The sequence below is a fragment of the Corticium candelabrum genome, chromosome 2 (assembly GCF_963422355.1).
Source record: "Corticium candelabrum chromosome 2, ooCorCand1.1, whole genome shotgun sequence".
NCBI lineage: Eukaryota > Metazoa > Porifera > Homoscleromorpha > Homosclerophorida > Plakinidae > Corticium > Corticium candelabrum.
In genome coordinates this window covers 11,429,417-11,441,916 of record NC_085086.1, presented here as the reverse complement: position 1 = coordinate 11,441,916, position 12,500 = coordinate 11,429,417, and the positions used below count along the sequence as shown (strand labels likewise).

The following is a 12,500-nucleotide window of genomic DNA, read 5'->3' as shown; positions in this document are numbered from 1 at the left end:
ACTAAGCAGTAGAAGAATGGCACTCACACCTTGAAATTGACTTAAACCTAACTTTTTATCCTTGCACTTAGCACCTGAGGCCTAAACTAGCCCTAGCCATTTAGTGGTAGCCCTAGCGCTACTCCTTATCTGCACACTGTGGTGCGTGATCGTTCAATTGGGCGAGAATATGCAAGTTAGATTTATGATTGACTGACCTGTCAGTGTCTTGTGGTCTTTGTATTGTTATAGTCAATTAGTTGTGCTTATTCTCTTGCCTGGCTTCTTCGTTCTAAGCGTTTGACACTCATCATGTGCATTTCTTCAGGGCGAGTGCATATCAAGATTTTCCGCAGGGTAGAGTGAAGAGATCGGTTGTTGATGAGGAGAACGGGGCAGCCGGAGTGAAGGCGACGGATTTTGCGTTTGCTCTGAGGACCACGCCTCCTCATACTCCGCCCACGTTGCTCAAGTTTACGCCTCGGAGCCGACGGTTGGGAAAGGTAGGAGAGAGTGATTGTGTGTGATGATGTGGTGCGTGGGATGAGGATGTTGTTGTGTGTTGTTGTGCTGCAGGTGCGAGTTCTGCTTCGATTGGCATCGAACAATAACTATCCTGTGCATTTTCTCGAAGTTGGGAGCAAGAGAAAACAGGTGAGATGTGGGGAGTTTTAGTGTGTGATTGTGTGGGTATGAGTGTGTCTTTCTTTGGTGTGTGTGTGTGTGTGTGTGTGTGTGTGTGTGTGTGTGTGTGTGTGTGTGTGTGTGTGTGTGTGCATGCTAGCATCTTCCAGGTATTTTTAGTGCATAAACCACAATTTTAATCTTGTCAGTTGTAGAAGCCTGCCAGTATTAGATATTTCTAATACACTCAGTAAACATCCTAACACAGTCACCACCAAAGAGTCAACAAACCTTCAATATGCTGCAATGGAATGCGCTTATAGCTTATTCGATTACAATCTATCAGCTACACAATGTGTAACTCGGTTTATACAAGTAGTACAAATATTTGCTTTGTGGTCTGACCCATAGAACCAAGACATGTGAATATGCAGTTTATTTCTTTTACTGACTCTCCTGCATGAAGACTTATGACACATATGTTGGCATGACAAATAGGCTGTCAGGTTTCATGAGTATTCATAGCTGTGGGGCTCTGAATCTTAGGGTTCTTCCAGGATTTCAGAATAGCATGACTGTACAGTACCAGTACAGTACAGTACCAATACAGTACAGTGCCAGTACAGTACAGTACCAGTACAGTGCCAGTGCCAGTACAGTGCAGTGCCAGTACCAGTACAGTACGGTGTCAGTACAGTACAGCACAATACCAGTACAGTATAGTGGCTGTACAGCACAGTACCAGTGCCAGTACCAATACAGTACAGTACAGTGCCAATGCAGTGCTACTACAGTACCCACACACAGTACCAGTGCCAATGCAGTACCAATACCAGTACCAGTACGGTACAGTACTGGTATAGCCAAATCGTCTGTGATAATTGCAAGTCCTGATAAATGAAATGGTCTGGTGACGTCCTTGAGGCTCAGTCATACACCGACCGCCAAGTACATAATGAACAAATAATTAATTAATTAATATACAGCAACAATACATCAACAACTCATCATTTTGGCCAAAGATAAATTTGTCCGGATTATCAAAATGTACATTATGAACTAGGCTCATCTCAAGCTCACTCACTAAGTTTTCCTTGTTCTTTTTACTTGACACAGTTTCTTTTAATCACAGTTGTTGTAGCAGCGTGTTGCCAGTGCTGTTGTAGTTAAGCTATTGATATCAATAAAGTTATAGCACCACTGTCTGTAACTATGTTTGTCTACACAGACAATCACAATCTCACTGTTTGTGTGATGTCATTATGTGATAAAAACATCATTTAATTTATTAATTAATTGTTATTTATTCTGTGCAGGTTACACTATCAGATCCGGCTGCACCAATCAGGAATCAACTCAAGAACAAACACGTTCGGACGTCTCAGACGGTCTCATCAAAAACGTTTATGTTCGATGCCGTTTTTCCTGACTATGCATCTCAGGTGTGTAGTAATGAACTTGTCTAACTGATCTGATTTTGATGTGTTTTGTGTGTAGTCTGAAGTCTGTGGATCGTCACTCATTGAAGTGTTGCATTCGGTGCTGAGTGGGTCTGATGGTTGTGTTGTCAGTTATGGTCAGGCTAGGCTTGGTATGTGTCTAAAGCATTAATTAATATTTGTGATTAGGGAATGGTTGGAAATGAGTACTGTACACATGACACACACACACACACACACACACACACACACACACACACACACACACACACACACACACACCACCACCACCACCACCACCACCACCACCACCACCACCACACACACACCACACACACACACACACACACACACACACACACATTTGTGTTTATTATGTTTTGTCATGGATTTGTGTTTTCTGTAGGTAAGACTGATACGATGATTGGAGGAGATGAATGTTTGGATATGTATGGTGTCATTCCGACTGGAATTGTGTGGCTCTTCAAACTCATTGATCACCAACAGCAAAAGTATGTTGAATACGTAGGTATTTACTCCTACCCAGATAATTGGTAAACACGCACATAGACTGAAACACATGCACATAGACTGAAACACACGCACACGCGTGCACACACACACACACACACACACGCACACATGGATGGACACATTCAGACTGAATGGACGGATGGAGACAGACTGAACGAACAGACAGATGGACAGACATAGTCTGGACCCACGGAGGGATGGATGGATGTGCGAATGGACACACTTACAGACCGATAGATAGACGGACGGAAACACATACACAAATGGATGGACGGACAGATGGACACACTAACACATGTACAGATGGATGGACACACACACACACACACACACACACACACACACACACACACACACACACACACACACACACACACACACATACACACACACACACACACACACACACACACACACACACACACACACACACACCACACACACTGAAAACATGGTAGCATGTAATAAGTATCATCAACAAATCAATGTGTTCAAACATTTTCTAGAACGAAACGTCACTTTGCGGTGAGCGTGTCAGCACTCGAGGTGAACAGTCTGACTCAACGTGTAACCGATCTTCTCAACGACGAGCAACTCGGATCCACAACACAAGACCAAAGCAAACGGAACGTGGAAGTAAGAGCCATAGTCTAAAGACGTTTCACACCTAAATCACATTCAAACTGCATTCAATTCACTTGAAACGACTGGTGCATTGAATGTGGTGTGATGGCTAATGTGCATTAGGTGTGGCGGTATTGATGTCCATTCAGTGTGCTTTAGAGTGTAGCTATAGTGTGAGAAGGCCCGCATACACCTTTGATTGTTGGTTGGTTACCAACAATCAAATTGAGACATTTGACGCATTTGCAGAACGAGATATGCTTACGTATGCTTTTAACTGATTAAATGATAAATTCTATCAGACGTGTTTGTAACTTTTTCGATCGGGACTCCCAACTTCTCGAATATCTACCGTAGATCGCAGTTTGCAAAGCGTGCTATTTAGTTCAGTAGCTGAAACACTTATGCACAACTTACTCATACTTATCAGGCAGGCAACGCTTTTCTATCTATCGTGACGCTGAAGAGGATTTTCTCGTCATCACGTGACATTCAACAGCAGACAGACAAACAGATGGACACACACACACAGACAGACAGACAGACAGACAGAGATGAACAGACAGACAAACAAACAGACACAGATACAACAGACAGACAGACACACATAGACAGACAGACAGACATACAGACAGACTGATAGGCACACATAGACAGACAGAAAAACAGACAGACACACAGACAGACAAAACAGACAGACAAACAAAAAACAGATACGTAGACAGAGACAAACAGACATCTGGACAGACAAACACATGAACAGACAGACAGACACTGAGACAGACAGAGACACCGAAACAGATCGGAATGGCGAAACAGATCCTGACACCAACACCACTCGCCTCCTTATCCTTTTATTAGTGTTTATGTGCAACAGACCATGTATAACAGCTGTTTTACCACACATCGAAGAGGGCCCTGTTGTAAAAGCTAGACTCAACTGTAACTTCACGTTGCAGTTCTTGCCACTTCCATCAGCACTTGCAGCCATTGCGTTTTTGCCACAAATGTATGTTAGCAGCACTCGTCTGTGAAATGTTGCGTTAACACAAATCTCCGAAATGTCGCTTTACTAAGCGAAGGCGTATCAGACTATTGTAACATGAATAAGCGTATGATAATTAATAATCCTGATGTTACAATGACATTCTGTGCCGATTTGTGTCCATTTACATTTACAGTGGATTATTAAATGATTACATCAGAACTACTAGTAATTTCAAGGGTCAAAATATTTGAGGCCATGCCCATTCAAATAAACCACTTCCCCAAGCGCCACACTACTTTTCAATCCTGGGGAAACCCCTGCAAGACTACGTGCAGTAGGTGAGTTGTAGTAACATACGCAGCATTGCTGCATACTGGTACATGTCAGCACGTGATCAAAGAATCATTTTAGAATACGTTTTGGAGAGGATGGGAGGAGGAGGAGGTAGCCAGAAAGCATACGTTTTGTACGCTCGTGGAAATGACAAAATTGTGAAGCACCTCTAACTCAACCCTCTAAGTGTCTTTATTATTCAAACATTGTTGTAGCTACACTTGGTGTGTTGTTTGTGGTTGTTTGTGTGTTGTTTGTAATTGTTTTTGTGCTGTTTTAGAGTCTCAATCAGACCGTGTTGGCTGTTGTGTCACCGGAGGCTACTGCTTACTATCTTGATTGTGCGTTTCTGGCTTGGCAGAGAGGTTTGTAAGTGAGCGTTGGAGATGTTGATTGTCTTGTCTGTCGGTCTGTGGTTGGTTGACTGATTTGCTTTCTATTTGTTTGTCTTCTGTCTATTTGTGTGTCTGTCTTACTGTTGCCCTGCTTGACTGCCTCTGTCTGTCTGCCTGCTTGTTTGTTTGTTCGGCTGTCTGTTTGGCTGTCAATTTGTTTATTTATCTGTTTGTTTGTCTGTCTGTTTGTCTGCCTGTATGTTTATTTGGCTGTCAATTTGTTTTTGTTTGTCTGTTTGTTTGTCTGTCTGTCTGTTTGTTTGTCTGTCTGTCTGTTTGTTTGTCTGTCTGTCTTGTTGTTTGTCTGTTTGTCTGTCTGTTTGTTTGTCTGTTTGTTTGCATGTCTGTTGGCTCGCATGTCTGTTTGGCTGTCAATTTCTTTGTCTGTCTGTTTGTTTGTTTGTTTGTCTGTTTGTTTGTTTGTCTGTCTATATGTCTTTGTCTGTCTGCTTGTTGTCTGTCTTCTGTCTGTTTGTGTGTCTGTCTTTCTGTTTGTTTGTTTGCCTTACTTGACTGTCTCTGTCTGTCTGCTTGTTTGTTTGACTGTCTGTTTGTCTGTATGTTTGTTTGTCTGTGTCTGTTTGTCTGTGTCTGTTGTCTGTCTGTCTGTTTGTTTGTCTGTCTGTCCGTTTGTCTGTCTATTTGTCTGTCAATGTGTCTGTCTATTTGTTTGTCAATGTGTCTTGTCTTTGTTTGTCAATTTGTCTGTCTGTTTGTTTGTCTGCTTGTCTGTTTTGTTGTCTGTTTTCTGCCTCTCTGTCTCTCTAATTGTTCCTCAGTTTGCTTGCCTATCCTTCTACATATCTTTATGTGTCTGTCTTCCTTCTGTTTGTTGTTACATTATTGTCTCTCAATGATTATTCTCTACAGCTACGTCACACTAACCCATTGCATGTCCTTATCTCTATAGTGAAGATGGCATCAAACAGTGAAGAAGATGTCATGCTATCTAAACACAGTCACTTTTGTTTTACCATTCACGTTTTACAGAAGACAAAAGACTCCAACGGAAAATGTACGTTCATCGTTCTATATTCACTGCAATGTGATCATAGAGTCTACTAACACGATATCTCAAACCAATTTGTAACAGAGTATTAAAATAATATAAAAATTTGTAAAATATTTTGCGTTTCTAAATAATTTTTATAGTTTTTTAAAAATATTTTGTTTTGAAATAAATATAAAAAATTTATTTTATATTTTTTAAATGTTTAAAAAATGTAAATACTTTTATAGATTTTTAAAAACAATTGTTTCTATTAGTTAGAATTTTTTAAAAATTTGGTTTTTCTAAATATCTTTTTTATAGATTTCAAATCTAAATATTTTTTTATAAATTTTAAAGATTTTTTTAAATATTTTTGTTTTTTAAATTTTTTTAGATTTTTGAAAAGATTTGTTTTGAAAATATTTTTTGATTTTGAAAATATTTTTATAAAATTTAAAAATAATTGTTGTTTAATATTTGTAATTTTTTGAAATAATGTTTTTTAGATTTTTATTTTTTGAAATTTTTTTTTGAAATTTTTTTTGAAATATTTTAGAAATTTTTATATTACAGTAAATTTTATTTAGATATTAAAAGATAAATTAGTTTATTTTATTTGATAATTAAAACAGTTGCAGCAGGTATGGATAAATTAAATTAAGCAGTGACACGTTAGACATTGACAAACTTAGTCTACAATATATCAATCATATTAATATCAACTAAAACTCACCTTGTGCAACTTTGATTTTGGTTTTTGTTCAGATGTTTTTCTGAGCTCGCGACTGCATTTGTGGGATCTGGGCAGTTGTGATCGAGTGCAGAACGTTGGCATGTCTGGTGTGTCATATAAGTTGAGAGAAGGGCAAGGCATCCAGTCTGTGTCATCATTGGGTGCTGTTCTGCTGGCATTACTCAATGGAGACAAACGTCTTCTACACAGGTCAGTCATTGAGTGCCAGTGGATCAAATGATCATTTAATTAGTACACACACACACACAAAATTATTTACAAAAATTGTTTTTTAAATTATAAAATTGAAAATTAAAAAACAATCAGCACATTTTAAGTGTGTCTGTTTGTCGTTGCTGGGTTGGTGTCTTTTGTGCGTTAGTTTTTAGTTTTGTGTGTACGAGTTTGTAGGTGTGGTTGTTTGGTGTGTGTGTGTGTGTGTGTGTGTGTGTGTGTGTGTGTGTTGTGTCTGTTTGTCTGTCTGTTTGTCTGTCTGTCTGTCTGTGATGGTGTCCGTCCATCTGTCTGTTACTGAGTTTTCTATCTTTTTAGAGAGAACAAACTAACTCAACTGCTTCAAGAGTCTGTCGGCAACATGTCATGTCGCACACATCTCATCGTCCACGTTTCCAGTCTCCCACAACATTATCACGACAACCTGTTGGTATTACAATTCGCCTCACGCATTCGTAAGACACGCAAACGAGGCACGGTGAGCAAACATGTTGACAAGCATAAATTTGTTACTAACACAACTAAGAAATTAATTAATTTTGTTAATATTAATAAGTTTACATTGTTTATGTAAAATTAAATTGTTGATATTAATACAATATATATCAATTTATAAACTAATTATTTGTATTGTTAATATTAATAAGTTTACATTGTTGTTTAGATTCATATAAATTAGACTGTTAATATGAATACACTTTATATCAATTTATAAATTAATTATTTTGTAGTTAATATTAATAAGTTTACGTTTTTCATTTACAATTAAATTATTAATAATTAATACAATTTATATTAATTTATAAATTAATTATTCTATTGTTAATATTAACAAGTTTATATTGTTGCTTTAGATTAATTAATTATAATTGTAATATAATTTGTTGATTAATTAGTGAGGAACTCTTACACAAAACAAGGTGTGCTTGAAATATATTTAATTGTTAATTATTTAAGAGCATTTTATAATTAATATTAATTAGTAATAATTAATTATTATAAAATTATTTAATCAACACAGTTCATCATTGATTGTCATGCTGGTATGTTATCAAGTCATAATTTGTGTATTAGCGTTCGGACACGAGTTCATCTGGTGGTGATAGTTCAGTTGAAAGCTTCACTCATCATCATCGTCATCGCTGGCGACTTCTCTCTAGCAGATCACAACACGTCAGTGCTAACAGTCAGTCGGACAGTTTGAGAGCCGAAGAGAAGTTGCTTCTCTCGCCTGCATCTACAGCAACTTGTGAATCGAGTTCGGTTTTCTTTACGAGCAACGATTGTGGTGAGATGGAGAGATGTGATGTGAAGCAGGTGAGTGATGGTGATGCTGCGTGTTACGTATTGGTAGGAATTGTTGTTAGTAGGCAGATGTGTGTGTCTGTTGTTTGTCCAGTTATTGTCTGTCTGTGTGTAGCTCTGTGTGTCTGTTTGTTTGTCTCTTTGTCTGTTTGTCTGTCTGTCTGTTTGTACATTTGTCTGTTTTCTGTCGGTCTCTCTAACTCTGTGTCTGTTTGTTTGTGTTTGTCTGTCTGTCTGTCTCTTAAGTCTTTGTGTGTCTGTTTGTTCCTGTCTGTCTGTCTCTAACTCTCTTTGTGTGTCTGTTTGTTTGTCTCTTTGTCTGTATGTATGTATATATGTATGTTTGTCTGTATTTCTGTCTGTCCTGTCTCTTTGTTTGTCTGTTTGTCTATCTGTCTTTAACTCTGTATCTGTTTGTTTGTCTATTTGTCTGTCTGTTTGTATGTATGTATGTGTGTATGTTAGTCTGTTTTCTGTCTCTGTCTGTCTCTTTGTATGTAGGTATGTATGTACGCTTGTCTGTTTGCCTATCTGTCTTTAACTCTCTATCTGTTAGTTTGTCTCTTTGTCCGTCTGTTTGTCTGTCTGTATGTATGTGTGTATGTTTGTCTGTTTTTCTGTCTCTGTTTGTCTGTTTGTCTATGTTGTGTGTCTATCTCTGTGTCTGTATATATGTATGTACGTTTGTCTGTTTTTATGTCTCTCTGTCTCTCTAACTCTCTGTACCTGTTTGTCTGTATGTATGTATGTATCTATGTTTGTCTATCTGTCTGTTTGTCTATGTTGTTTGCCTATCTCTGTGTCTGTATATATGTATGTACGTTTGTCTGTTTTTCTGTCTGTCTGTGTTGTTTGTCTATCTTTGTCTGTCTGTCTGCCCATTTATGTATGTATGTTAAATGTTTGTCTGTTCGTTCGTCCGTCTGTCTGTCTGTGCATTCTCCTATCCATTTTGTTTATTAGGAATGCCATACTAGAGGTGCGTCACACTTGAGACATTACAGTCAAGAGCATCCTGTGAAAGATGAGGGTAAGATGGATGACGCTGTGTTTCGACGTCGACTGAGTAATGTGTATGCAGGCGCGGAGTTCCCAGTGTCACGAGATAACAGGAAGTGAGTAATGGAATGTTGTGTGTGCATGTGTAGTGTACAATCGACACCACACACACACGCGCGCGCACACACACACACACACACACACACACACACACACACTTGCATAGACAGACAGACAAACAAACAGATGGGACAGACAGGTAGACAGACAAATGGATGTGCACACCACACACACACACACACACACACACACACACACACACACACACACACACACACACACACACACACACACACACACACACTTGCATAGACAGACAGACAAACAAACAGATGGGACAGACAGGTAGACAGACAAATGGACGCGCACACCACACACACACACACACACACACACACTTGCATGGACAGATGGGACAGACAGGTAGACAGACAAATGGATGCACAAGCACACACGTGCACACACACACACACACACACACTCTTATGTAGACAGACAAAGAAACAGATAGGACAGACAGGTAGACACATACACACAGATGGACAGACTGACAGACAGACAAATGGATGCACACACACACACACACACACGCACACACACACACACACACACACACACACACACACACACACTTGCATAGACAGACAGACAAACAAACAGATGGGACAGACAGGTAGACAGACAAATGGACGCGCACACCACACACACACACACACACACACACACACACACACACACACACTTGCCTAGACAGATGGGACAGACAGGTAGACGGACAAATGGATGCACAAGCACGCACGTGCACACACACACACACACTCATGTAGACAGACAAACAAACAGATAGGACAGACAGGTAGACACATACACACAGACAGACAGATGGACAGACTGACAGACAGACAGACAAATGGATGCACACACACACACACACACACACACACACACACACACACACACACACACACACACACACACACACACACACACACACACACACACACACACACACACACACACACACACACACACACAATAGACAAACACTCAGGTACACAGACGGATGGATGGATAAAGAGACAGACAGACAACCTGGACACACACTTTACTAACTGTTTATTGGTTGCAGGTCTATACTAAATGCAGCCAGTTACATGTCAGCTGGTCCATCAATCGAGGAGGTTAACGGCAAGAACTCGGGCACTTCGTCCATCGAAGACATACACAAGAGAGAAGCAAAGCCTCACACACTTGATGCAACAACACAACCTGAAGAACGAGGAGAACCTGCAGGTCAGAGTGATTCAGCTATTCGCAGTCCGTCACCAGTCACACACACCAGTGCAGTTACGATTGCTGAAAAACCGATTCTCTCACCGGTCTACGAACCTCCTCATTTTGCATCGAGACATCCTCGTCATCAAGAGCTAACGGCGTACGTTAACGCTTTATTGAAACACAATCCTCAGCCGCCGTTGTTGTCGAGTGCGAACTCGAGGAGGAGAACGACAAGTTTGCGTTTACCTTCAGGTGTGATGTCTGTGTGGACAGTCGATCTGTCTGTCTGTTTGTCTGTCTGTTTGTTTGTTCATGTGTCTGTTTATGTGCGTACATGTGCATGTGTGTGTGCATGTGTCTCTACCTGTCTGTCCATCTTCATGTCTGTCTCTTTGTCTTTCTGTGTATGTGAGTCAGAGTGAGTGTGACTGTGTTTGTGTGTGTCTATTTGTCTGTTCATCTGCATATCTTTGTCTGTATGTCTGTTTGGTTGTCTGTCCATCTCTGTTTGTCTGTCCATCTCTGTTTGTCTGTCCATCTGTCTGTCTATGTGCGTGCATGTAAGTGTATGTGTGTGCATGTGTATCTACCTGTCTGTCCATCTTCATGTCTGTTTGTTTGTCTGTCTGTGTGACTATGAGTGTGTGTCTGTTTGTCTGTTTATCTGCAGGTTGTCTGACAGTTTGTCTGTCTGTGTGACTATGAGTGTGTGTCTGTTTGTCTGTTTATCTGCAGGTTTGTCTGACAGTTTGTCTCTCTCTCTCTCTCTCTCTCTCTCTCTCTCTCTCTCTCTCTCTCTCTCTCTCTCTCTCTCTCTCTCTCTCTCTCTCTCTCTCTCTCTCTCTCTCTCTCTCGTCTCGTCTGTGTGTGTGTGTGTGTGTGTGTGTGTGTGTGTGTGTGTGCTTGCATGTGTGTCTACCTGTCTGTTCATCTTCATGTCTGTTTCTCTCTGTCTGTCCATCTGTCTGTTTAATGAATGTGTGTCCTACGTCTGCATGTCTGTCTGTCTGTTTGCTTGCTCATCTGTGTGTGTGTGTGTGTGTGTGTGTGTGTGTGTGTGTGTGTGTGTGTGTGTGTGTGTGTGTGTGTGTGTGTGTGTGTGTGTGTGTGTGTGTGTGTGTGTGTGTGTGTGTGTGTGTGTGTGTGTGTGTGTGTGTGTGTGTGTGTGTGTGTGTGTGTGTGTGTGTGTGTGTGTGTGTGTGTGTGTGTGTGTGTGTGTGTGTGTGTGTGTGTGTGTGTGTGTGTGTGTGTGTGTGTGTGTGTGTGTGTGTGTGTGTGTGTGTGTGTGTGTGTGTGTGTGTGTGTGTGTGTGTGTGTGTGTGTGTGTGTGTGTGTGTGTGTGTGTGTGTGTGTGTGTGTGTGTGTGTGTGTGTGTGTGTGTGTGTGTGTGTGTGTGTGTGTGTGTGTGTGTGTGTGTGTGTGTGTGTGTGTGTGTGTGTGTGTGTGTGTGTGTGTGTGTGTGTGTGTGTGTGTGTGTGTGTGTGTGTGTGTGTGTGTGTGTGTGTGTGTGTGTGTGTGTGTGTGTGTGTGTGTGTGTGTGTGTGTGTGTGTGTGTGGGCTGGCATGTGTGTCTAATCATCATTTCTTAACTTTCCTTTCATCTTCCTCCATTAGGCAGCAGCTGGACTTCAACTCCATCCGACAGTTTTCGACAGCGAACAGTCAGCGAACGAGCTGAAATTACAGCTGGCAGCAGCAGGTCAGCAGTTGGCACTAACACATTCCGCAGCAATCTCCACAAGTACCAGACGATCGCCGGTTCTCGTGATGGCAGCATGTCTCACATAAACTCGAGTGATGTGAGTGGACTTGACTACGACTGTAGTGGGACGTGGAACGCTGACGTCACTGTTGGGTCGTTTGTTGGCTGTTGGATCGATGGATGGTTTTGCATCGACGTTTTTGCCTCCTACTGGATCGCTGCATTCTATTGTACGTTCTACTGGAGAGGGATCTTTTAGGAAAGGTAATTGTGGGTGTGTTG

The 12,500-nt window shown here is 40.8% G+C and overlaps 1 protein-coding gene across 1 annotated transcript in view; it reads left to right on the top strand.

Moving 5' to 3' along the window:
- Window positions 1-12,500, top strand: part of LOC134198476 (kinesin-like protein KIF11) — a 14,634-nt gene that overhangs the window by 1,464 nt on the left and 670 nt on the right. The window contains exons 3-17 of the mRNA XM_062667886.1: window positions 308-482; window positions 556-633; window positions 1,920-2,045; window positions 2,101-2,194; window positions 2,449-2,554; window positions 3,083-3,212; window positions 4,802-4,886; window positions 5,827-5,931; window positions 6,673-6,850; window positions 7,193-7,352; window positions 7,949-8,191; window positions 9,143-9,209; window positions 9,261-9,294; window positions 10,368-10,768; window positions 12,131-12,482. Coding sequence (XP_062523870.1) covers window positions 308-482; window positions 556-633; window positions 1,920-2,045; window positions 2,101-2,194; window positions 2,449-2,554; window positions 3,083-3,212; window positions 4,802-4,886; window positions 5,827-5,931; window positions 6,673-6,850; window positions 7,193-7,352; window positions 7,949-8,191; window positions 9,143-9,209; window positions 9,261-9,294; window positions 10,368-10,768; window positions 12,131-12,477 — 2,329 coding nt within the window. The 3' untranslated portion in view covers window positions 12,478-12,482. The remainder of the gene's footprint in view (window positions 1-307; window positions 483-555; window positions 634-1,919; window positions 2,046-2,100; window positions 2,195-2,448; window positions 2,555-3,082; window positions 3,213-4,801; window positions 4,887-5,826; window positions 5,932-6,672; window positions 6,851-7,192; window positions 7,353-7,948; window positions 8,192-9,142; window positions 9,210-9,260; window positions 9,295-10,367; window positions 10,769-12,130; window positions 12,483-12,500) is intronic.